General features: G+C 43.1%; 1 protein-coding gene across 4 annotated transcripts in view; it reads right to left on the bottom strand.

Moving 5' to 3' along the window:
• The window catches only part of EIF2AK3 (eukaryotic translation initiation factor 2 alpha kinase 3), a 394,300-nt gene that overhangs the window by 132,474 nt on the left and 235,233 nt on the right, over window positions 1-26,593 (bottom strand). For 3 of the 4 annotated variants that reach the window (XM_069632207.1, XM_069632205.1, XM_069632204.1), the window contains one exon: window positions 22,639-22,751. In XM_069632207.1, the coding sequence (XP_069488308.1) occupies window positions 22,639-22,751 (113 nt within the window). The remainder of the gene's footprint in view (window positions 1-22,638; window positions 22,752-26,593) is intronic. The other variant, XM_069632206.1, reaches the window with a different exon arrangement.

Raw genomic sequence — 26,593 nt, forward strand, 5'->3', positions numbered from 1 at the left:
ACCTCTTAAATCGGTGGCTCAAAACAGGAACTGTACCACAATCCTTCAAATCAGCATATATCAAGCCACTTTTAAAAAACACAAGTGGCGACGTGGAAGACCTCTCCAACTATAGACCGATCTCAAACATTCCCTACCCGGCAACACTCCTAGAAACATACTTATCAAATTAACCCAAGAACATGTCGAAAAACACCACTTGCTAGACCAAGAACAAGTCGACTTCAGACCCGCAAGAGGAACAGAATCGGCACTACTATCCATCTGGGTTGACCTAAAAACAAATGCAGACTCCAACACAACCTCGTCTCGCACTACTCTGGATTAAATAATTCCTAGCAGACAGAACAGAAACCGTATGAATAGTACCCTTCAAATCTACTCCACGAGTTAACGACTGGAGTACCACAAGGATCCTCACTATCACCACTATACTTCAACATCTACCAGACTCCAGTAATCAGGATGTTCAAAAAATACAGCATTACATGCTACAACTATGCAGGCGACACTCAAATCATCTACAAAATCGAAGATACTCAAGGCGATCACGCCACCATAACAGTAGGTCTAAAAGAAATCTGACTGAATGAACGCCAACAACTTGAAAAATAAAATCAGGAAAGACAGAAATCATGATTATATCCAAAAACCATACAACACCAACATTCCCTGGCTGATGGAAATGGGAATCGCGCCCACACCATCTAAGGAAGTAAAAAACCTGGGAGGCCTAATGAACAAGGCCTTAACCTTAGAACCACAAGTAAACGCAATAAGAAATGCTTCTTCCTCCTTCACACGACAAAAAGAATCCTACCTTTCCTCTACTTCACCCACAAAACACTGACAATCCTAGCACTCATGTCACGAATCAACTACGCAAACAGCCTCTACCTCGGGATGCCAGAATACCTTGTGAAGAAATTACAACGCATCCAAAATGCAGCAGCCAGGCTCCTCCTCAAATATCTAGAAGAGACCACATCACTCCAGCACTAAAAATACTACATTGGCTCCTAATCAAACATATCCCGTTCAAAACAATGTGCATAACACACACGGCAATCAGCAGACAGGGAGCAGAATTCCCACAAAAGAAAATCTACACGCCAATGAGACTCCTCAGATCAAGCAATGAAATCCGCCTGGAACCAAAACCGTACGTCAAGAAAACTAGGGGGGCTCCTGTTTCTCCCACCTAGTTGAAAAAATCAGGAACAACCTCTTGAAGGAAATAAACACCAAAGACCATGTCAAATTTAGAAAACTTCTAAAAACCTGGCTCTTCAACACCTTGGAACCAAATTGAAACTAAAACAATCAAACAGGAAACACAAAGAACAGATTGACAGAATATATGATGGCACAGACAACACCCAGACTAACGGAAACTCTTACAAGAACAAGAGAGATGACGCTAGGTGGAATAGAACACAAGCGACAACCCCATGAGGACAGAAATTAGCATACATACCCAACACCAATGTTCCCTCTAAGCTGTGCGCATGTGCGCCTGCCCAGCTTCCTTCTGGGTGCAGCTCAGAGGATTTTTAGCAGCACACACAGACATTTCTCACCTATGCAATAATATTGAATAAGATACAAGTCACAACAATTACCTGACATTTGCTTTCACTTAAAATAATTAACTGGTCCTGATATTCTGGTCTAAATCATTTACATTACCTTACTATGCAACTGTGACCTTGAAAAACCGAATACAGCCACAAGAGGTAAACACTAATATAGAAAAGTGGCTCCATGAACAGAAAAATCTAGCTAAAATATGCCTGCACACATTAACCAAATACTGTCCCCTAACCATCCTTGACTCCTATGCTTTACTCTGCCACGCATTTACTTAGACCTCTAACCTCTACACAAGATCCCATTTAGATATTACCGGACAACCATGACTCTTCCTCTCTTGGCTCTGAAAAAGTTTAGACTTGTACCTACATGCACTTGTTTTAGGTTTGTTGTAATTTAAATAATGTTAAAGCAACATACCTATTATTCGTGGTGCCTTAGCAAAAGTGCCCTTTTGGAAGGTCTCCCAATGATTACACTGGCTCCCCTGAGATGTGTTCTGCATGCTGTAGCATGCCTTGTCAAAGGACTCTGGAAATTCGACCCGGACGCTCTTCCAACTGCACTGGCTCCTGCAGCAAGCCCCTACAAGGCTGTCAACCTGAATTCCCCAAACTACCTGACTGAGAAATTCTGCATCTCTAGAGGCCTGCATTCCACCAGACATCAGGAAATGTGCAGACTTTAACTCTGATGACACAGGAACAAAAGAATGAGCCGGGCATCAGACTCACCCCATTGCTGCCACCATTCAGGAAAGAGCTCAAGACCTTCCTTTTCAAGGAATGGCTCCTCTGTAACACAAAGGCTCAAACGCCCTCCATTCCCCACCATACTGATACTCTGATCTGCACCTCACTGTCTCCTACCCTGGTTGCTTATAGATCCCTTGCTACAAATTGCCCACCCACTAGCTCCCACTCCCTTTTTCTCTGCTTGCCTTACTATGATTGGAAAGAGCTCCGTTAGTTACCCAAGCTAGGTCAGTGCTCAATAAATATCCTAATAAAAATAAGTGCCGCCCACAGTATGTAACCCAACTATCATCTCAAATATAGGATACTGACTGCAAGTAAGCAGGCTACTTGGATGTCTAACCTCATCCCATGCTTTCTCTTCTTAGAACATATTTGTATTTATTGTTTGCTTGTTAAGCACTTATACAATAAGAATATACTGTTACAAAGCGCCCTTTATGACACTCAAGCCCTTTAAAGGGGTCCCCTTGCAAGTTAATACATTATAAAACTGAAATGATAATTTGCTCTATGGAATTTGAGTAGGCAAATGTCATGCTCAGCGTCTCCTACGTTAGCATTGCTAACATTACCCTATAGGTGGAGAGTGCAAGGGATAAAGGGTATTGACTAACCCCGGTATCACTCATCTATAGTAGTAGAGCAACAAATATTCAGACAGTAGAATTTTTTTTTAATTATTATTTATTTTTTATTTTTTTTACACAATCTGCATCCTTTCCTAGTCTTCAGAGTTGCACTGGTTATACACCTCTTCAAATTATATTGTAACTCGCTGCTCTACAAAAAACGGTTTCACTTATCAGTTGTATAATCCTATCCAACTATATAAGGGTGGGATAATTTGCAAACAATCTTGTATGTACTGCAAAATAATAGTGTACATGCAGATTCTGGATGCATGCATTACAGGACGGAAACGCTGACTGACAATGCACCCGGATAACTAGAAAGAACAAGGAAAAGAGTTCTGGAAGGCAATTGGAGACTGTGTCTTAAGAGCGGGTTCTCAGTGGCTGGGGGCTTTGCAACACAGCTTATGCACTAGTGAAACAAAACAAAAGTACATAAACCAGGCAGAGGGAAGCAGGTGTACACTTGGGAAGAAATTGGGCTGAACCAAGTATTTCAACTGATTCAACAAATTGCTTTACGATCCCAACTCCACCTGCCTTAATCTAAAGGAAGTGTGAGAAATGGGACTTTCAACTGGCTTACCCTGAAACAGAACCACATGTATGACCTAAAGATGGCTCTAACAATTAACCAAGTGAGCACGTGGGTACAAGTGTATGTCACGAATAAAGAGCTGAAACACGTGTCTACCCAAGAAAAAAAAACTATTTCCCACTATCGAAAAAGACACAGAAAAGTAGCAAAGTAATCTGGACTTGCAAAACTAAAACTGTTGTAGAGTTGAAAACAACAATGCAGAAAGAGGCTGTAGTGCTGATTACTAATTAATCACTGTTTTGCTCTGCTGTGTGATGAACGGTGGGCAAAGCTATTGGCGGAAATATGTGCTGTCATTTTACTTCCTATGTCAGGGTAACAAGAAAGGCTCCGATAAGAATTTGCTTCCTACCTGGAGTGAAATGATTTTTTGGGGAGTCAAAAAGTCATTAGCTTTGGCAACAGATACTGTATGCTTATTACAAATGTTCTTTCCCATTAAAATTCATCTTGCGATTGAGCAGAAATATTATTAAAGTTCCTTCCTACGCCACTGCTCTGTTGGTCATTGATTCTAAAAAATATAAGTGGATCTTTGTGGGCAGAAGCCAGGGGTTGGCCAATATGTGTTCATTGTTTTACATTTTTGTTGGGCGCATGGTTTTCTTTTTTGGGAGTAGAAATTGATAGTGTATAGGTCTATTAGATGTAAGGAGGCTTTGAGTAAGTGTTGTCACAATTCACTTGACAACTTAATGTGGACAGTCATCAGAAGCCAGGGAATTTTGATCATCATATTATGTGATGCAGTTATTCTGATGCAATTATCATCCTTACACAAATTATGAGAGGCATGTTCTCCTGGCCCTTGAATTACCAAGTGGCACATGAACTCCTATTGGCATGTTTTATTTTCACATTCCTTTTGTTTGCCATTATTCCACCTGCAAATATTGGACCCAATACCACTCTGGTTGTGACGGTTGTTAGTGAAAATTCTCACTCTATGGCTAATTTACCTTACCTAGTGAGTCCCCCAGCAGCTGGATTTCTGGAGTTTATTTTTTCCACTTGGTAAGAGTGTGAGCTTTTCCCCCACTCTTACCTGTGTTTTGCCATGTGCATTTCATCTGTTTTTGTGATTGTGGACTCTGGAGTACACCACTTCAGTAGTCCCACACTTGTGCGTTACACAGCACCTTCAGTGCAGTGACACAGGGTTGTCTTTTAGACTTCCCACCGACTCCATTTCTGGGACTGACTACTGTCCCCCAGAAAAGGGTAAAGTTGCCATTAACTTTACATAGTCATTTAACACAGATCCAGTACACCCCATCTTACATGGAGTATTGGAAAGGGTTAATTCTTAACCCTTTTTATCTGTACTTCTTGGAGCATTATTCGCTCCCTTAACATTAAGACTTGGCTGGTGGCAGTGGTATCTACCCTAATTTTCCTACCGCGATTATATTACATAACGTGGTATTGTTTTAGGCTATTTTAGTAGCCTCGAACTTTAAACCTGCTATCCCAAATACTTTTTATTTCGGCTCCGATTGGGTTTAATCGCCATTTCTTTTTGTTAACATCCTTCTTGGGTCTTTCTTTGCGCGGCAAACCAGGTTTGCCTCCTTTGTTCGCCGACCTTTGGCGGGCTTCTGACCAGAAGCCCTCCCTTGGCTTCTCGGTCTCTAGGTGGGCTGAATGTGAGGGAGGGGTGTAGTCACCCCCTGCACAGGGTCTCCTTGGAGACCTGAGTCGCACTTTGAATGGATTGGCTAAGGTGGTTGTCCGGGCTGGACAATCTTCCTGCTGAGTGATTGACAGCCAGGCTGCGTGAATGGGGGATTTTGGCATAAAAGGCAAGACTCTTGGGCTAGAAGTCAGAGTCACCACTGGAACTGCAAGGAACCGAAGAGAAGCGGAGAAGAGGAAGGCTGCTGCAACCCCGAGTCCCGGTGAAGCACTGCTGCAGTCCTCAGCTATTTACCCTTCAACGCCAAGAGAAGATCCAGTCCGGAGTCTTCTTCCCTTGAGCCTGGTGGGATCAACCAGCTCATCTTTTCTTCAGTCAGAGAATCCTCTCCTGGGTCGAAATCACTGCTGTGCTGTAGTGGTCCGGATAGCCATCAGAAGAGCCCTCTCCTGATTTGTATTCATTGTTCTTTTCGCTGCTGCTGGCCTCATCCCTGGGTAGTGTAGATCGCTCTAGACATCGTCCTTCTTGTCCCGACGACTGAAGCTGCAGGAATCGTGAGTCTGCAGGAACTACCAGGAACAACTGCCGTGGCACCAGCTTTTCTCCAACGGAATAAGGTACTGTGCACACTTGGTCATTCTCTCCCTCTGACCAGCCAGAATCGGGGTGAACCCTTTTCCTCCACGAAGATTTGTTCTTTCTTCCCTCCTTCTTATAACTTTTCCTTCCATTTGACAATCTTTACGAACTCGGCATCTCGAATCTCGAACTGTTCAACATGTGATCCTCAGCAACTGAGCACATGCTCCTTTGACACTGGCGCAGGCCTATTGACTTTAATCTCTATCTTTGAACAAGTCCACGAGTCTCCTTGCCTTGAAAAAGTATTGCTTTTGATTTTGTATTCACTTTTCCCTTGTTGAAAATTCTTAAGTACAAAGTGTGTTTTAACTTCGTGAGCATTTCTATCCGCGGGGACGTGTTAGTATCGCAACACCGGTCTGTCAAATCCTAATGTACTTACCTTGAATTTACTGGCACAAGTGGAATTGGTTGTGTGTAGTGCATTTTACGTGTGGTTTCAAATTTATAAAAGTGAAGTGTTTTATAACAGATGGTTTAAAAATAAATGTACTTATATTTTTTACCTGAACCCTTGAGTCAGTGTTTGATTGACTTACAGTAATTGTGGTCCCTTTGTGCTACTGCTACTGCTCATTTACTCTTGAGATAAGCTGGCTGCTCCACTACTGCTACCACTTTAACATGGTAGTACAGGCTTGTACCAAAGGTGAACTTGTGTTACCACTTGTAGTCTTAATTGTGGGTAGTGGTCCCTAAGGGCACCACACAGGATTCTGCCTAACAACGGTGCACGGTAAAAATACCTTTAACACGAACATCCTGTCTAATTTCTTTTGACAGCCACATCAGCTATGAAAAGGGATATTTGTTTTTTGTAATACACATGAGTGTTTTTCCAGTGGCATAAAGCACACATTCGTCTCTACACAGGAGTACTTTTTCTAGCTATTGTGGCAGATCTTGATATATTGAAATGGTTAAGTTCTCTTTATAATCACATATAAATATGTTTTTTTAGCCTATTTGTTTGAAAAAGATCTGCAAGATGCACCTTTTACACAGATTTGTAAAGAATTGCAGTGGTTGGGAAGGGGGAATTCCTTTACAAACTTTCTTCGGAGATGGTAGCTCACTAATTAGGCATGCTCACAAGTGGCTTACCTGGTAAGTCAGTTGCACACATACAAAATCTAGTGTGCACGAAAGGCAATGAGTTGCGCACTTGGAGAAAAATAATTAGAGGGAACATTGCCCAACACTATCAACAACCTTACCCACTCAGATAGGACATAGGGTACGGGCGTTGCTCACAAGTAAATCAATTAAAAAAACTAGGCTACAGCAAAGACAAACTGGGATAAAAGTACTGATAGAATACAAAGATGGAAACACGAAAGTAGCTCAGCATAATGACAGAGATAAGACAGCCTTATCGCGCTGAAACTTAAATCACTGAAAGGAAACTACCTTCTCTAAACCATGAAGGAGACAATAGAAATATGCATCTCTCCTAACAAGAATACGAACCAACCCAAAAAGAAATAAAAAAAAATTACACAAACACCTCATACCTCTCACACTCTAATCAAACACAACCACAACTCTTAAAGCCGCAGCAACCCGCACGCGCTTCACACACCAACCACACAACACAGATCCCCAAACAGCACACGACAGACTCAGAACTGAATAACACCAATATGCTCGGCGAACAGTGTTAACCGAACTGAAGCTGCCAACAGTACTTCAGTAATTTGCTATGGCAGCAACGCTCCATATTGGCAGTGTTGCTGGGTGGCCTTTGGGCTTCCCTTTTTAATTTCTCTTTACTTACCTTTACTTACCGTGGGTGAACTACTGTTCCCATCCACTTTATATTGAATATGTGAGACCAGCACACTACATTTTCTGTGGAGTGCTGGGGGGGGAATATAATGTATCCCCTTTCTCACTGACCTTGTAACATTTCTGTTACAATAGCAAGCTAACTTGAATGGCTGGTGGCAGTGGTTATACCTTAATTACTTTTTAGTAATATTACTCGCAGGGTGTCAAATCAGCCGCAGCAATGTACAGGAGGGTCACCATTCTGCTAGAACGGTGGGCACCTTTTTACAGCATTTTAAGTATACCTGTTTCTTGGGTCTTCTTCTGCCATCCTAGGCAAGAAAGATCCTGGTTGAGGTTTTGTCTTCGGCAGGAACCCTTTGTGTTTCCCGCTGAGGCTCCAGAGTGTTTGTTAAGGTAGAAAGTGATGGAGGTGTCCACAACTGCACAACCCTTTGTCTTCCAGTCTGCCTGAAAGGAACCAGTTCCGACTGGGGAGCTGGCTGTCCCAATTGGACAGCCAGCCACCCCTTTATGTAAACTGCAGGGAGAGTTTGCAGATGTTTAGCTGTAGTGCCTGATAAATAGTCTGATCATTGAAGCTGCTGACAAGTCAACCACTGGAACCTGCTCGGTAACCAGTGCCCATTTTAACCCTTCCTTCCAATCGACCTGGGGTCCCAAAATGACAACTCCTACCAAGAGGCTTGTTAGACCCACTAGTTTGAAGATGATCTGCATTTTGAGCCATCCCTCGACAAGTTGCAATCTTGCTCGGCTGCAAACCTCCAATACTGTGTGCAGTGCACGGTCTTCTGAAGTTAAATTTCTGCTGAAATTTTGGTTGAATCCTGCTGGACCTCCATAGACAAAACAAATCCTGGAAGTCCCCTCACTGGAATGCAGGTCCAGATTAGTGAAGGGAATCTGACCAGCGATATTCGTTCTTCATCAGGTACCTGTGAAAGGGCGCTAAAACTCCAGAGCAGTTAGCATGAGCGTAATTTTAGGGGGGGGGCAGGGGTGTTTGTCCCCACCAACTTTCATGGCACACCATTTTGTCCCCATTCATTTGGCTAGGGCACCTTTTCTTCAGATGTCATGTCCCCCCCCCAACATTTTCAGCAAAACTACTCCAATGGCAGTTAGATGCCTTGAAGAATCCTTTCTTTAAAGCCTTTCCTGTTGATTGCTGCTGCAAGTTCCCTTCCAGTGTCTGCTCTTGTCACCACAACCAATAATCCATGTACCGGGTCCTGTGCTGCTGCAGTGTGAAGGCGTCCGACTCCGTTCTTCTTTGCTGAGGTACTGTGTTGGCTTGGCTAATACCTCAAGTCTTGAGTGAGTCATGTGTGGCTGAGTGGGTGATTCTTGTGGTTGGGAGTTTGCCCATACCATTAGCCCAGGCCCAACGCTGGATCACATATAGGTCTTCTGCAAAGTCACTGAACACTTTTCACTAACTCTGAAGCTGATACTTACTAGTTTGAAGATATATCCTCTGGAAGTCTGACTTTCCTGCATCTGAACACTATCCTGACATGCCTATTGCTGGCTCCTATACCACAAGGGTCCTCGCTTGCCACTGAGAAAGTTCATGCTCCAGAATAGGGAAGGACTTTAAAAGATGAGGCTTGTCTTGAAATTCTAGCAAGTGGTGAAAGTACCTACTTAATTGTGCTAGTGAGTAACTTTGGCTCTTGTACACAATAAGTTACAAAGTGTCCTTAAGTTAATTCGTACCTTTAAGTTGCTTGTTGCTCCTTTAAAAAGTATAAACATTATTTTACTAGCTTTAAAAAGTGTTTCACTCTTCTAAAAAGTAATAGTGCTGGTAGTGTGTTATTTCTAAAGTGAATGAGTGTAAAGGTTTACAAAAAGGATTTACCCACCTTAAATAGCTGTGTTCTCTTCTAAAAGTGTATTATTGGGTGTTGCTTCCGCTGGTGTGCTTTAGTGCATTTCTAAAAAACAGTCTTAAGCTGCTTGTAGCCCTTTTGAAAAGTATATGGGTCCTTACTTACCTTGATATGCAGATTGCCTTTTTTAAAAGTCTGCTAGAGTTCTTACTTACGCTGGAATTGTATACACGTCTGAAAAAATAGCATTGGTTGAACTGTCTATTCCTGTAATAGAAATAGTGTAATAGGTTTATATACCAATAGGTTTAACATACCTTGAATAGCTGTTGCCATTTCTATAAGTGTACCTGGGGTGTGCTTTCCCTGAATTGCTTAGTGCACTTCGAAACTAGTAACTGTGTTCATACTTATCCATGAGTAGACTGCCCCTCTCGAAAGTAGGAGTTACTTTACTATTTCTTAACTGTGTTCTACAAAGTAATAGGTGTTGTTAATCTGTTAAGAATGGATATAGTAAGTTACATACGTTGCAAGAGATACCAACAGTGTTGGTCTAATTAAGTGATTCTGTAACTGAATACTACTGTAGATTATGACCAATAAGGACTACCGCCCTTTAATTACTTACTGCATTCAAAAAGTAACTTAACTTATTTATTTTATTTATTACTTCTATAGCGCACCCAACCCTGAGGTATCTGGGCGCATTTTGTAGGTTAGAAATGAGTTACATATAAACATGAGAAGCAGTGTATAAATAAGTGACATCATATATACAGGTAGATCACATGGAATTGTTGCAGTTAGTTACAGATAAGCAAGAGGTAATATGCATTTATGGCGTCTTCTAGGTGAGGAGACCATTTTTAGCGTATTTCCTGAAATGGAGGAATGAGGTTTCTGCTCTTAAGGCTACGTACAGAAAGTTCCAAAGTTTTGATGCTAGAACGGGGATGCTACTACCCCCGATTTCTTTAGCTTTTAGCTGGGGACCCTGAGACAGTGTAGTTGTGAGGACCTGGTGGGACGGTCTGATTGGTTTCTGGTGAATTTACAGGTCAGGTATTTGGGTGCATTTGTAGTTTTTTTTAAGTTTCGCTTGTTAGTTCCTAAGTATAATGCATTGCAATAATCTAATTTAGATAAAAGGAGCGCTCTAGCGAGTGTAATGCAACTTGCTGTCGACAGGTAAGGTCTGCAGACGTTTATTAATTTGCAGGTATATGCTGTGGCAGACACTGTTGCATTCACTTGTCTGGTCAGGGTTAAGGATGAGTCGAGGTAGAACCCGAGTGTGTGGACTTACTTAGGCACTGATATGTTGATGCCATCTATATCAAAGGATTGAAACTGTTTGTCTAGTTTATTTAGTCTGGGTTGGAGCCAATGAGAAGTATCATTGAGTCAAAGGCTGTGTGTGGCCATCCATGCCTGGATAAGGTCAATTTTATTCAGCAGTTTCGTGTCGGAGTGCCCGAGATAGGGATGAGGATTTGGCGCCCTCTGCATAGTTAGTGTAGGTGATGCCCAAATGGTCAAGGTCATCAAACAAGAGCTTAGTGAAAATATTTTACAAAGTCGGTGAAACGCAGGTCCCCTGTGGTACTCCACAGGTGACCTGGTGCAAATACTCTGTCCTATTGTCAAGGAAGGATTGTATCCAGGCAGTTTCTTTATCTGAGAAATAAGCTGATGAGGTTAAGTGATTACACAAGACTTTGTGATTGACTAGATCAAAGGTGGCCGATAAGTCTAGCAAGAGAAGGAGGGCCAAGTTTCCTTTGTCTTTTTGGTCGTCCATCTGTGTTTTCAAGTCTAGTGGGGCATTTTCGGTGCCATGTCTTGGTCTAAACCCTGATTGACACAGGCCAAGAAGATTGCAGGTTTCTAAATGTGCATGTATTAGTAAATAGGCTGCCCAAAGAGTTTCACCAGGAATGGTACTGTGGTAAATTGGTCTTTAGAATCAAGGATAGGTACTTTTAATAGTGGTTGGAGCCAGGCATCCTTCAGGTTGGATGGGACCGTTCTGGTTTCAAAGGATGCGTTTATAAATGTGGTGGTGAAGGGTGCAAGCTCTCTCGCTGCCTCTGATGAGTTGCATGGCAGATGTTCCCCAGACATATAGAAGATTTAAGGCTGGTTATTATGTTTTCTACTTCTTTATGGAGAGAGGGGAGAATTTGAATGAGCTGCAAGGGTTTGGATTTGCAGACGCGGGTTGGGTCTCAGGTGGATGTGATTCTTTGGCGATAATATGTTTTTTGTTTTCAATTTTTGCTTGAGGAATCGTTATTTTATCGAGCAGAGCTTTTTGTATATTGGTGCACTATATCTTTGGTTCACATTTCAGGTGGAGGTATATGGGACACTAGCTCTCTCAGGATGGAGAATAGTTCTTTGGTGCCTATTTTAGCATTGATGATTCTATTGTTTTAAGTGTCACTTTTGGTTTGGAGGATGGTGGATTAGTAGCAACTAGAAGCTTTCAAGAATATTTCTTTGTTTAGTGCTGAAGGATGGTTTTTCCATGAGGTTTCAGCTCTTTTGTTGTTGCGCATGGTTTTGAGGCTGGAGGTGAACCAGGAGATTAGGTGAGCATGCGGTTTGGCTTTGCGCATTTTCACTGCTGCTACAGTATCGCTATCTTGGCAAAGTCTTCGGTTGTATACCTCTACTAATGTTGAGGGGTCTGTGTTAGTGGTTGGATCATTAAGGAAAGGTTGTAATAGGGGGGGGTAGTCTCTACTGGAATATTCCTGTTATTTCTGGTGAGAGCCAGCAGTGCAGAGGCAATGAGCCGGTTCAGTTGAGTGCTACTCTGTAAGGTACAAGATACAATGTGATGGTCCGACCATGCGCAAGCTACGTTAGACAGGATGTTGGTATCACAATTGAGGTCTGCAATCCAATCTAGAATTCTCCCTTTATTGTGCGTGGGCTTGGTAGTGCGATGAAAGAATCCTACTTCTGTAATTGAATTGGCAAGGGCCTTGGCATTGTCATCAGATGTGTCTTGGAGGCCTAAATTAAAGTCACCAAGCAACAGGATTTGTGATCCTGGTTTGGTGTTGGCAGAGAGGAGTTGTGAGATATCTTCCACGAACGTGGGTATTGGGCCTGGGGGTCTGAACTTGAGGCAGATTTTTAAGTCTGTGAGACAGAAATTGGTAACTTAATAGATAGTTCAGCTGATGGGAAAGGAAGATTGGGTAAGGCTCTTAGGCCAAGTTGGATTTTGGCAATGACAGCGACTGCGCCACCTCTAGAAGATTCTCCATCTAGTCTGATGATAGTGTAGTTATCTGGGATGGCTAGATAGAATGGCGGACCTGCGGCGGTGTATAGCCACGTCTCTGTTATGGCTAGGAAGTCAAGCTCGTTTGAAGTAACAAGGTCAGCAATGTCTAAGGCATGTGCTGTCAAGGACCTTACATTGATAGGTGTTCCTTTGTTGTTTGTGGCAGTGTTGTTCAGTTTGAGCGTCTGGGCGTGGTGTTGGTTTTACTTCTGTGGTTAGACACCAGTAGGTGGGTCTGCCAGATAGATACTAGTCCAAGGTTCCAGACTTTCATAGGGCATGGTTAGTTAGGAACAGGTTGGAAGGCGGAACGTTGGATCCATTGGATAGGCGTGAGAGCGTTGGAGTTGTTTGCTGGAGTCATGCCAATAGAGTGATGTTTGGTAGGCTGTAATGGCCAAGGTAGCAGGAATTTTGTGGGTACTATGGTATCGGAGTGAGCATAGTCAAGGAGATACCGAGTTAATTTGGTAAAGAGAAGTGAGCATTGATGGCGTCAGGCAAGATTTGGTGCAGTACCCTTTGGGTGCACTACAACAACCTTGACCTCCTGGCAATACAAGGTCTCGACTACACTGGTTGGTCTGGTGGCTGAGCAGCCAGGCTTATCTCAATAGGGCCCAAGAGGGGTCAATGTGAGCAGAAGGGTGGTTACACAAATTCACAGTGACAAGTGTCCAAATAAACACCTACACTCAAGGTTTCCTGATTAAACAATTGTTAATTTATTTAACGGTCAGTTTGAATAAGTCTTCTTCAGAAGGGGCAATATAATAGTAACACACAAATACACTCGAACATACAGACTGAGTTTCTCTAAATCAGCAAATGCTCATTTGGGATAGCACACAGACACTTGCTACACCCTCAGGTGACTTAAATAGCTAAGACTCTGTGGATATTAATATATCACTGGTCCATTTAAAGCAATACTGACATGAGTGTCCACCTTAATATAACTGTGTCTATGTTATCCATACATCCATGTAAGGCTCTGTGGGTACCTACCGTCATAAAGTACTGCCTCTTACCTCTGCTGTAAATGTCCGGACCAATCATCGCCTCGCTTGGGGCGAATCGACGGTGCTGCCTCCTTCAATTTACCATGGTGTCTAATGTTGGTATTGAATAAATCACTGTGTCTTTATCTATACTATAACTGTGTATACACTGAAGTATATACTGTACCCGATTTGACAACTATCCCATTGTCTCGCCCTGTACCTCTTAGGACAATTAGCACTAAGCACCTTACGATTACCCATATGCTTATAATTGTTGTACTTGCAAGTCTCCTCAGACCGGGAGAACACCTCCTAGCTGCACTCCCAGCTCCTCTACTCACTAAGAAAATGTCTCTACACTGATTGGCCACACACACACCCTTCCTCCGCCCCTTCAAGCCACCTTGCCCTCAGTCTCCATCAAACCCATCTTATTTCTATCTAAACTAATAACCATCTCAGAAAACTGCTATTCAACCCAACAGACTAATAGCTTTAACTGCCCCTCCTCAATCACCTTTGTGCAATGGATTGAGCGGTTTGCCACTAAACTAACTCCTAATCAACCTTGCTGTGGACTCCATAGAAACAAAAGACTCGCCTCAAGGTTCCCCATAGCAGCACATCTAGTCAACATCTACCAAGAGAACCTACACACCCAGAACAGGCCAGCAAGTTCCTTGCATAGCTTATCATGCCCCATTACCACTGGCTCGCCTCCTATCAAACAAACTAAAGCACAACAAACCTTTGGCCCCCCCAAGGCCTCATCTAATCCAATACACTCTTCAGCTCAGACTAATCTTTCACTCATCAAAGATGCCCTTATAAATGTGAGATCAGTAGTTGCGCATGCAACTGATATAGCCGACTTAATCAAGGACCATTACCTTGATTTCCTAGCTGGCTCAGAGACCTGGCTCCATGCCGCTGCAGGGCCTTCCCTTGTGCTAGCCATTCCAGATGCATACACCATCACCAGAGCAGACAGAGAACATGGTAAAGGCGGAGGGGTTGTCCTCATAGCGCGTTCGAATTTGGCACTCAGATCCTATACCACCTTCTCACTCAAATCATGCAAACTGCTCACCGTTAAAATAGCAACATCCCATACCAGTACCATTACCATCCATCCATCTCATAAACAGGCCTACAGGCCCTACAGGAGACTTCGAAGAGGATATTATCACTCTGCTTTCCGAGAACACCAAATCTAAGTCACAAACTAATAATGGGCGACTTCAACTTGGGCCTATCAGACCCAAAGGACCAGTCTGCTTAATCCCTGGAAGACTCCCTAAGTGAAATGAACTTCACACAGGGAATCAACCAACCCACACATTCGAAAGGACGGATATTGGATTGTTTGGCAGACCATAACTTTGACACTGCAATTACCGCAATTGAACCACAATCCTGGACTGACAACTCCCTCATTTCGTTCACTATCAATGCTATCCGTCCAGCCCCAGCAACTAAGGTTATCGCATCTCCACTACTCACTAGAAATGAGCGTAATATTACAGCCGAAAAACTAGTCCCTTTGCAAATTCCTATATTCGATGCTAACAACTCTGATGACCCTGAGGAACTAATAGAGCTCTTCAACAATACCATGACATCGGCCCTAGACGTCATCGCTCCTCTGATACTCTGTAAGAGTAAACCTAAAGACCACCAACACCCGGTATACTCAACCTTGAGGTCGGAAAAAAAGAAATGTGAGGTCACTTGGAAAAACTTACCCTCGAAGGAGAATAAAGACAGTCACAGAAATCACTGCTCGCTATAAAGAAGAGATTGTAAAAACTAAACAGGAAAATTACAACAGGATCCAAAACGCTAACTCCACTATCAAGGAACTATTCGGAATTCTGAGGGAATTAGAATCACCTATAGCTCCTGATGATGCTCACCCGAAAAACAAAAACTGGTGCACCAGCATCCAAAATGCCCAGACTAATAAAATCACTACCCTCCAAAAGAAAATTGCATCTAAGAAACTCAACATTAACATCGACTCAGTCCAGAACCAGGACACTACTCCCCCCATGAATATTATTCCTGAATTCAAATTTGGCCTAGTGACTACTACAGAGCTCGCAAAAATTATTAATTCGCTAAAACCCTCACGCTGCCAAGGGGACATCTGCCCTGCCCAAATCATAAAAGATGAAGGTAGAGATCTCACCCCGTTCATCACTAGGTTAATAAACGCCGCCTTTAAATCATGCCAGGTTCCTACCAACCTAAAAGATGCATGGGTACTACCTTTGCCTAAAAAAAAAAAAAAAAGCCTCCCTGGACCCTTCCATCCCTACCAATTATAGACCCATAACCACAGTCCCCTTCCTTCTCAAAATTATTGATAAGGCAGCCTACCTCCAAATCCAGTCTTACCCAGAGATTAACCATCTCCTAGGGCTCAGACAATCCGGATTTAGACCGTTGCACGGGACGGAAACTGTGCTATTAGATCTCAAAACACAAATAGACCTAATAAAAGACAATAGACAATGTACACTACTCCTACTATTAGAGCTCTCTGCCGCCTTTTATCTGGTTGATCATAACATACTCTGTAAGCATCTAACCACGGCATTTAACTTCTCCCCTGAAGCTACAACTTGGATTAAATCCTTTCTAAATAACAGATTGATGAGAGTATTCTCTCCCTCAGACGCAGCCGACCCCATCCCGATCACCTGTGGAGTTCCTTAAGGCTCTTGCGTCTCCCCTACACTAGATGATGTGTTTACCAAACCACTATTTGACATCTTGGACCGCTTAGGTGTCATCTACACCAACTATGCTGATGACACCCAGATACTAATCCCACTATCTGGCAACTATGAAGCGGACAACAACCTACTAAATAAAATCTATCTCGTCATTGAGGCATGGATGGCCACCCATAGCTTATGCCTGAATGACGACAAGACTGACATTCTTATACTAGATGCCCCCCCATCTACCTAAAAAAACTCAACCCTAAATAAACTTTGTTCAATATCGACGGCAATTTCACCACGGCCAAGGAAACTGAAACCTTAGGTTTCTATCTTGACTCTGCCTTAAACCTTAAGAAACAAGCTAACGCTACTGCTACAGCCACAGGCCTATACTTGTAAATTGATTTATGCATGCAAAAACGACCTCTCTACTAACAGCAGCATGATCTTGGCATGAGCATTAATCTTGTCTAAACTGGATTACTGCAATGCCCTCTATGCAGGTGCAAATAAACAAGTACTAAACAAACTTCAAACCTTGCAAAATAATGCACTAAGAATTGCACCGAGTATCCCAAGAAAAGACCACATATCCGAAACAATAAGTCACAAACGGCTCGCTTTTCAGGATAGAATCTACTTTAAACTTGTCTCCATCTCCCATAAATGTCTTCACAATGCTGCACCTAAATACCTCAGACAAAATTGCTCTAAAAACGGCTCCTAGACCTCTGAGATCAGCCAACACCCACCACATTATCTTGCTATGTTTCAACCTAAAAAGAGCCAGAGGCACCAGCTTCCGGTTCAAGCAGCCCTTGCATGGAACGCCCTCCTACTTAACCATCGAACTGACCCTAATTTACAGAGCTTTAGGTCCAATACCAAAAAATGGTTACTCACCAAGGACAACGCACACAATGTACGAGTCTATAAAACAGATGCTTAGTAGCCTGATGGCACAGGCCTCTTACTGGCCTGTGTGCACTACCCCTCTCTCTGTACCTAGGAACATATGTATCCAGGCACACCTAGTTTCTTACACTGTTATGCTGTTACAGTGCCCCTATTACCTGGCTACAATCTTCTCTGTGTTAATATTCTTCATGTGTATTTATGTATTTACACTATGCCGTTTTACTGTTTCTATTACCTGTCCACACTCTACCCTGTGTTAATATCTTCATATGTAATTATGTATTTTAAAGATGTCTTGCATAGCGCCCAGATACCTGAGGGTGTGGCGCGCTGTATAAATAATAAACAAAGTAAAGAGGTTTCAGAATAAGACAAAAGATCACACAAATATTCAGAAGCAGGTTAGTACTTTTGAACCCCCCAGTGCAAAGTAAGTTAACACTTTCCTGGAAGGAAGGTAAAAACACAAACTCCGAGGGGAGAAGAGTAATTCAGGGAGCCAGGCCAGCCAATGTCAATTGGGCAAAAGTCTAGGTGAGCTGAAGCACTTCTTGCAGGTAGTAAAGGTCATGCACAATGTTTTAGAAGTCTTTGTAGAAAAAGTAGAATCAAAGTAGGGCCACAAGCTGAGAGGATTGTGAGGTGTAGAAGATGCAAGCAATTCTACAGAAGCAACCAAGACAGGCCTCAAATGGGAACAAGTAAGGCTACAAGACAAGCGGTAAGTTCACTTGGACTTTACAGTACCTTTGGTTAGAAGAAATTGTTCCAGCTGGCTCCTGTTCCTGTGTGGCTCTGCAGATCCTCTTGTTTCTGTGCCTCAGTCGTGGAGACAAGAGGGAGGACTTCTGGGTACTCATTCCTGCAACACAACGGGACAACCAGCGACAGCAAAGGGCAAACTTCAATTCAGCAACACTGCGGTTCTCGGACACCACTTCAGACATTCCTTGCTTCTGGGGTGCAGCACTCTGTTCAGGTGGCTCAGGCTTGGTCAGTCCTGCATCAGAGAAGTCTGGAGGTTCTTCCTACCGCTCGGGTCCGATTTAAAAGTGACCCCCTGGATTTAGTTCTTCCTCTCCCTTCCGTTCCAGCAGCAGAAGTACAGCCAGCTTCGAGAGGATGTCCAAACGATTTCACTTCGGAGTCGATTGGTCCCATCAACTCAAGGGGAGAAGTCGTTCTTGCAGGGCTTCTATAGTCGAGGCGAATTCGGAACTTCAGCACAGCAGCAGGGTTCACCGGGCAAACCAAAGGTCCAGGAGTTGCAGCAGGTGTCTCTTCCAAGTTCTTCTTCGGATGCCTTTGTCCAGTGGTCTACTCTGCCTTCCAAGCCAAAAAGCCTTGCCTTTTATGCAGGTTACTCCCATTCATTCCAGCCTAGCTTTCAATCACACAGCAGGGTGGTTGTCCTTGCCGGACGGCCAGCCGGCCAATCACCTTTGGGTGCATTCCTGTAACCAAGATAATTAAGCACAGGGAGTTTCGGGCACCTCCCTCACTTCCTGCACATGCCAGACATACTGGAGCCAGAGGCGAGCTGCACTCGTGAATCCCGCCAAAGACAAAACAAACAAAAGGGACCAAACCTGGTTTGGCGTGAAGAGTAAATCTCAAGAAGGGCCTTTCCAGCAAGAAATGGCGAAAAAAAGACAACCTAGGCCATTTTGACAAAATGGGCACCCATTTGTGCTTTACTGCAACTGCGAACGCAGCCCGCGGTAAACACTCACAATGGTAGTTAAAAGTAAACCACTGCCACCAGACATAATTGTAGAAAGGATAACACAATTGTTACATGAGAAACTAGACAAAGCATTGTAAGATCGTGTGTGCTGGGTCTAAAAAGTTACAATTGTAGGTAAAGTCCATTTCACTTTACTGCTCTTGGAAACAGTAGTTTATCCACGAGAAGGTATTTAAACCTTTGGGAAATCTGAAATACTTCCCTGTGCCACTGCACTTAAGGTGATATGTGTCACAATACAAAAAGATGATGCCTATGGAGTTTGTTTGACTCCAAAAACCAAAAGAAACAGTTTAAATCGCAGAACATACCAGAGAGTGGCAAAAGGTCTCACTCTCTCCAGGTTGAACATTAAAAAGTCCTAGAGTCCAGCAAAAGTGCTGGTGGTCTCTAAGGTAGAGAGGAATTAGCACATTTCTCAGAATTCTCCATAACAGATGGGTTGCAAGTTATCAAGCTTCTCTTCTTTGTCAGTGGCGACTGAGGCGTGTGTGATCATGGTGGTCAATAGTGCAGCCCTGAATGCAGGCAGAATGCACGTGGGTATGATGTTGTTCTGGGGCATGACTAACAGGCTTAGTCTATATCGTAAAGAAGTCTTTCATTCAGTCAGGAGGTGGAAGATGGTCATAATGTGGTAAAGGGCGTGGATGAGAGTGCAAAAAGGGCACAGTTTCTGCCCTTTTTGCACTTTCAAAACCTGCCCTAACCTGGTCTTATTCCTCAAGAAGAGCATATTGCCATTCTGAATGTATAACTTTAAAGTGGACTCACCTTGATTTCTGAATGCTATTCTAAATTACTTTGGTTTGTATACCATAAGTATTGAGTTGGTTCTTATTGTGTTTATATACTATGTATCAGTACTTTCCGAAAGATGTATCTTTGCCTACATGTATGTATAAATAAACCATTATTTTTACAAAACCTAGTTTGTCAGTGTTTCTTTGGACCATGTGTATGCTACAATTTCTTTGTACTGACCTACAGCCATCTCTCCCTCCTAGGAGAAGCCTGGCTGCTCTGTCTACACTACTAAATGTCCCAGTTGGTACAGCCTTATATCAAGAGTGGAGTTTTGTACTGCCTCATGGTTTTATGAAGCATTTCGTTGGACTTTAGAAAAACTGCCCTAACAGGAGTATAAAACAAGCAAGGGATTTGGTAATGGGGGACATAATCCCCTACACTGGGCCACAGGGATGTGGCCAATGCCCACAAAATAGAGGAACTAAGCAAGGTAAGTAAAACAAAAAAGCAGTACTTACCTCCAATAGTCAGGACAGGTTCAAAAGAAAAAAGTAGTGGGGTTATATAGAGGTTTATAGAGGAAAAGCAGAAAAACGAAATTCTTTCCTAACAGAGAGTATCAAATAATTGGTTAGGCTAGCAGTACACCATCAGGAGATTTTTTTTAATTCATCCCAGGGCTAACTCGAACTTCCAATTGGCTAATATCTGTACGGATTAGAATACCACCACCACCACCACCTCTATCCCAAAACAATCTTAGCAGATGATGCTGCGGGCAGGTGGAAGTAATGTGCAAAAGAGGATGCAAAACATGTTTGGCTGCCAGGAGGTGAAGTCTACAGTGCTTAGACTGTGGGTGATGTGGCCTTTGCTAGCAAGAGACATTTTATTCAATTTACAGGCATTTTAAGGGGCATAGGCGGCTATTGTGAAGGATGCAGACTGGATAGTGTACACAAATAGCGACAGAAGATTAAGCTTAGATGTACTGGAGTGTCTGAAACAAGATGGTATAATCTGGTGGGTGGTCTGATCAACGGCTCTGGATTGCTTCCATTCTTACGATGCTTGCAACTGGAATTTTGCTGGCTATTCAGTAGGAGAGATGGCCCCATATTTTGTGGATCTTCAAAGCTTGAAGGGGTCGGTGTATCTAGCTAGAGCGAGTGGAGGTTGGTTTAAGCTTCAACGCAGGTGATTTGAGGGGAGAGATTGTTTTGCTTAATGCTGCCAGGGTGCACTTAGTGTTCTCAATTCTCAGATTGCTGTTCACATAAAGGTTTATTTTAAGACTGAACCGTCAGTGGAAGATGGTAAAACGTTTGACTACCCAGAATCCTGGAAAGGTTGAAGCAATGCTAGGTCAACAGAAAGGCAGAAAGCAATCTGTTGGTATTGTCCATCAGTAAAATAAGGTCAGTAATCACAGAACTGAGGTGGTAGCAATGCTAATTATTCAAGATTCTCAGGGTGCAAAGTCGGGATATTATGTTTTAACTGTTTTGAGACTCCAGAGTTTGGATAAAAAAGTAATTCGGGGGCTGCACGTTTTTAAAAATATATATATATTTTTTTTAAGTGATCCACGAAGAGGTGGGAGAAAAAGCAACTAAAAAGACTGGAACAGCTAGACGATGGTCAGAATAAGGCAAGATAACTGCTGGCTGAAGACTGGGTTTCATGCCAAGGAGTACTTAAAAGGGGATTTAAGGAAAGGTAGGCTACCAGGTCTGACGGGGCTTTGAGCGTGCAGAAAGAGCAGCACACGGTCACTGGAGTGCTGAAACTAAGGGGTCGTTTTTTATTCTTAGCAGGTTTCAGGCAGTAAAGGGAGAGCTGAATGCTGGAGAGCAACCCTGGCTGGTAAAAGGGAACTAATGCAGAGTTAACAATAGAGGTGGGGCGCTAGGGTGGGATGCAGCCTGATCGGAGCCAAATGCTTGGCTCTGCTCCAGTGGCTATGTGAAGGAAGAGCCCAACAGGAGGTGAGGCAAGCATCAGCTCATCCTCTTGTTGCATTTTCTGAGTACATTACAGTGATACTGACATCTACTGACTGTCTAAAGTGCAGACTGGAATAAATAGTCCAATGGGGTGTTGGCAAACATATGTTACTGAAGCAGGGGGAAATGAGGAAGCAGTTTCAGAGGGGGGGTCATCCCAACCTGGATCACTCCTTTAATCGCAAATTGAGGCGTCAAGCGAGGGCAAGACAGCGAAAAGAGCAAGAAAGACAGACAGAAAGCAAGTGAGTTAAATGTTGGGTGAGGCAGACAGATCCTAAGCACAGCAGAGAGCAGTTCAACAGCTTCAGAAGACAGACATTCTTAGCTACTTGCCTTGCCAGCAACTATCCAAGCTGCAGATAAAGCATGCCAATGGATGACTGACCCACAGCAGTGGTATTGCAATAATGGGTGGGTCCTCCCAAATTGGACCGTAGCGAGCCTCAGATCATCTCCACAGTTGCAATGGCCCAGACGAGGGCTAATGACAATGGCAGGTGAACCCCAGAGAAATCAAGACACATGCAATGATCGGCACATGGTTGTTACAGTTACAAGCAGCAGATGAACGGGGCAAAAAGAAAAAGGACAATACAAATCTGAAAGGATCAGTGGATAATGAAGAGCCCTACCCGATAGCCATCATGGTGATGTTCTGCCCAGCTACCAATGACACTCACCGTGACACATATCCAGATACTTTATACTCGTTCCAGTTGTTATCTTTCAGCTCTCCGTTAGCGGAGTCATATTTACTGTCAGTCTGACATTGGGTCTCTGACTCTTTACGCTGCTGATGAAGCATAAAAATAGGTAATTAACATTTTATCAAAAGTATGACACAGTACCAGGCAAGAATGGTAATGTACACTAACAGCAGTTGACTTATCACTGAACAGACTTTGAAGAAAAATACATTCACCACAGGTCTTTTTACTACACCTATGCTTAATTTAAGTGGGCAAATCCTAACTTAAACACGTTTTTCAGCCTTGAAAATGTATTCACTGAGCATATGGGTTTTATTTAAAATCTCAATCAAATTACAGCGTGTTCCGAGACGATCATCAATAAAAGCTTTGTAATTTGACAAAAATATTAAAATATAAGCCATACACCCAATACATGCTCTTCAAATGCTAAACATGCAGGATTGCACCGTATTACATTAGACAGACAAGGTGAAGAGAAATCCGTTCACTGCGATGAACCCAATTTTGTTTCTTTTTTATACAGCTCCATTTAATAAACAGGCCATGTCATCTGATACAACATATGGAGACAACATCCAAGGTTCATAAGAGCAGTAATTATGTAAAGGAGCTTTCTATAGCATACCATCAGAATAAACAACTCGATGTCACTATCATTGTTAAAAAGAACCAAGAACAATATTCCAAGACACTGCTCTCTGGGTGGCTCATGCCCAGCGTAGACACCAGGGTTGGGGTGGGAGTGGAGGGATGGCTCAGCAGTGAAACTGGGCTCATGATAACTCAAATTGAGCCACAAGTCTTGGCGTATGTAGCCCGGGGAGAGGTCTGTAGTCATTGACGCATTTGGGATCTCTGTTCAGGATCAGTGTTGTAATCTTTTCAGCAGCCAATATATCCCAAATTTTGGACCACCGCATCTGCAGGAGAGGGTGTCCACTCAGTTCTTGTTCCCCACAATCATAACCTTTGCTGCAACTAAGACACGTGTGATAGGTGTTGCTTGATGCCCTGCACCAGGGTAGCTCTTCATCCGAGTCCCCGTGGAGAATCACCCCGTGGGTCCATGGGCAGCTGCTCCCCCAGTCATGGCTTTAATGTGTGATAAGACCTCTTTCCAAAATACTGAGGGCTTGGTGACCCTGTTAGGACAGTTTTCTAAAGTCCTACCAAGCTCCACTCTTAGTATAATGCTTTATCATCGGAAGCAAAAAAGCAATAGTAGCATACATGGTCCAAAAAAACACTGAAACAGTATTGTGAAAAATAAATTATATTTAAATACAAGTAGGCCAAGATAAATCTTGGGTAAGTAAGTACTATATGTACAATTATAAAAAACAACTCAATACTTAAGAGATACAACCAAAGTATTACCTTATTAAGAATAGCAGTCAGCAGTTCAAGGTTAGGTAAACCTATAACACATTCAGAATGCAATCAGATAATCTTGGGGAGTAAAACCAGGTTACATATACTTTTTTTTAAATACAGACACTAATTCAAGGATAGTAGATCCCATCAGTCATGCAGTGACCCTCCGTTAAGAAAATCGCTTAGTAAACCAACCCTGTTACCAGGATACTTTTCTGATTAGTCAGACACAAATTCATGCAACATTATGAACCTATAACTACTTTTAGGGTAACCTCCAGTTATAGCAGGCGAGTAAAACCTAATGTTGTAATCTATTACAGTTGTTTTTCAAATCAGGGAAACACGAATTAAGGTAAGCAATAACTCAGGCTACACAGGAGGTCAGGGGAAGAAAAACCCAGTTGATGAGCTTATACTTATATTCTGAAAGAAATAGTCAGGTGAAGCCAACAGCATTGCTTTTGGGAAGGGGAGGATCCTTTTCACAGGCAAGTAAAACAAACCTACATATACTTTTAAGAATGGCAGAACACATTCAAAGGAAAGCAAGAACTTTGTAAATGCTCATAGTTCAGAGGGACAGTTACCAACCAACTCTTTACAATTAAGTAACTTTTTAACACTTGTTACCTTTCAGGGCAAAAGGCCCAGCCCTTAAAAGTCTTTCCCTATTCTTGAAGCATGAGTGTTCAGTGGCAGGAGGGTGCAGGAGGGGGTCACTAGTGCTCTAATGGCCAAATGACAGACTAGGATGGGCACAGATGTCAGAAAAGTCTGAGTTCCTGAGGAAGTCTCTTCAAAACAAGTAGTTCACTTAATAGCTAGTTAGGGTTCAGAGACTTCAGAGAAGACACCCTAGAGGGATTCCAGCATTGGGCCTGGGCAAACAGGTTGAGAGGACTCCCAATCACATTAATCACCCGCAAAGCTTCACAGGAATCACACAAGGATTAAGGCAAGTAATTCCCCAGCCAACAAATTACCTCAGTACAGAAGAAGAGTTTGCAGCAGGACGTTCAGGATTTGCAGCTGAAAACCCGGTCCTTGAATTCCTTGTCATGGTGACTGAAGAAAGGCCACGGGAAAGGAATTTGCAGCAGGGATCAACGGGGAAGGCTCCAGGCAAGAGTTTCTTCGTGGCTGGATGTTTTGGCACCCTTTTCAGGAGCCAGGAAAAGACTGAATATCGCCGGTCGGATTCTCGTCACTAATCTGGTCCAGTACTTTGGTGAGGGAACTTCAAGGACTCAAAATCAAGTCTCTGGAGGTCCAGCAGGATGCCACCAAAGTTAAACCGAGATTTGAAAAACCATGCACTGCAAAATAGCTCGAGGTCTCAGGGTATTGGTGTATTGTAGCCCGCAAGGTAAGAGCAAGTAGTGGGATGGGTCAAAGTGCAGGTCTTCTTGAGGCTAGTGGATCTCACCAGCCTCTGGGTAGGAGATGTTGCGTATTGGGACCCATTGGCTGATTTTAAGGGAGGGTTACAGCAGGCTCCAGTTCCACAGTAGGCTCTCTGGTCGCTGGAAATCGCTACAGACGTTTTTTCTTCATCTTCCTCTTCAGTTTCAGCTCCAGTGGTCGACTTGTCAGCAGCTTCCAGGTATTTTACAGGAACTACAGCACAACTTCGGCAATCTCCCCCTGCATTTTAATAACATGGGGTGGTCTGGCTGTCCAATCAGGACAGCCATCGCCCCTCCCCCGCCAACCCCACTGGGAGTTAGTTCCTTTCAGGCAAGGTGGAAAATAAAGGGCTGCAGAGTTTTGACTCCTCCCTTGCTTCCTGCCTTCTTAGACACTCTGGAGCATGGGCGGGGAATACAAAGGTTTCCCGGCGAAGACAAAACCTCCACTGAGGTCGTTCCCACCTAGAATGGCAGAGGGAGACCTCAGAAACAACAAGCACACAAGAAATGGCGAAAAAAGAAAAAGCAGCCTATCATTTTGGCAAAATGGTGGCCTTTCTGTGCATTACCGAGGCTGAATCAACAGTCATGAAAGTCATGACAAAGTCATGAAAGTAGTTACACTGCCACCAGCCATTCAAGTAAACTTAGAATTTACCAGGTAATTAAGAAAGAGGATAGATTGTAGCCCCCAAGCAGTCCACCATAAGGTGGGGTGTGCTGGCTCACGCATACAAAATGTAAAGGGGATGGAAATCCCTCTTTACTACTTGGGAACAGTAGTTCACCCAAGTATATGAAAGAGAAATTAACAGGGGAGCCCAAAGGGGCAACCCAGCCTAAGCCCTAAAGTTGTAGGAAACTTAACTTCTACCATACACTACGGAGGGACATAAAAAGGTTGCCCATAAAAAGAGTAAAAGACTAGGTGAGAGGGGAACAAGATTCTGCTTCACCTAGGGACAAGTTATAATAGTTACCAAGTCCAAGCAAAAAAGTTCTGGGGTTGACACAGGCCAGGAAGATTCATCATAAATATGAAAATCTTACCTTACAGGCACGACCACCACACATGAAAGAGTGCAGGTGGCTGAACCTCTTCAGCATGCTGGAGAGTATATTGGCTTAATTTTATG

This window comes from Ambystoma mexicanum, chromosome 6q (assembly GCF_040938575.1).
Source record: "Ambystoma mexicanum isolate Mex_15411 chromosome 6q, UKY_AmexF1_1, whole genome shotgun sequence".
Classification (NCBI taxonomy): domain Eukaryota; kingdom Metazoa; phylum Chordata; class Amphibia; order Caudata; family Ambystomatidae; genus Ambystoma; species Ambystoma mexicanum.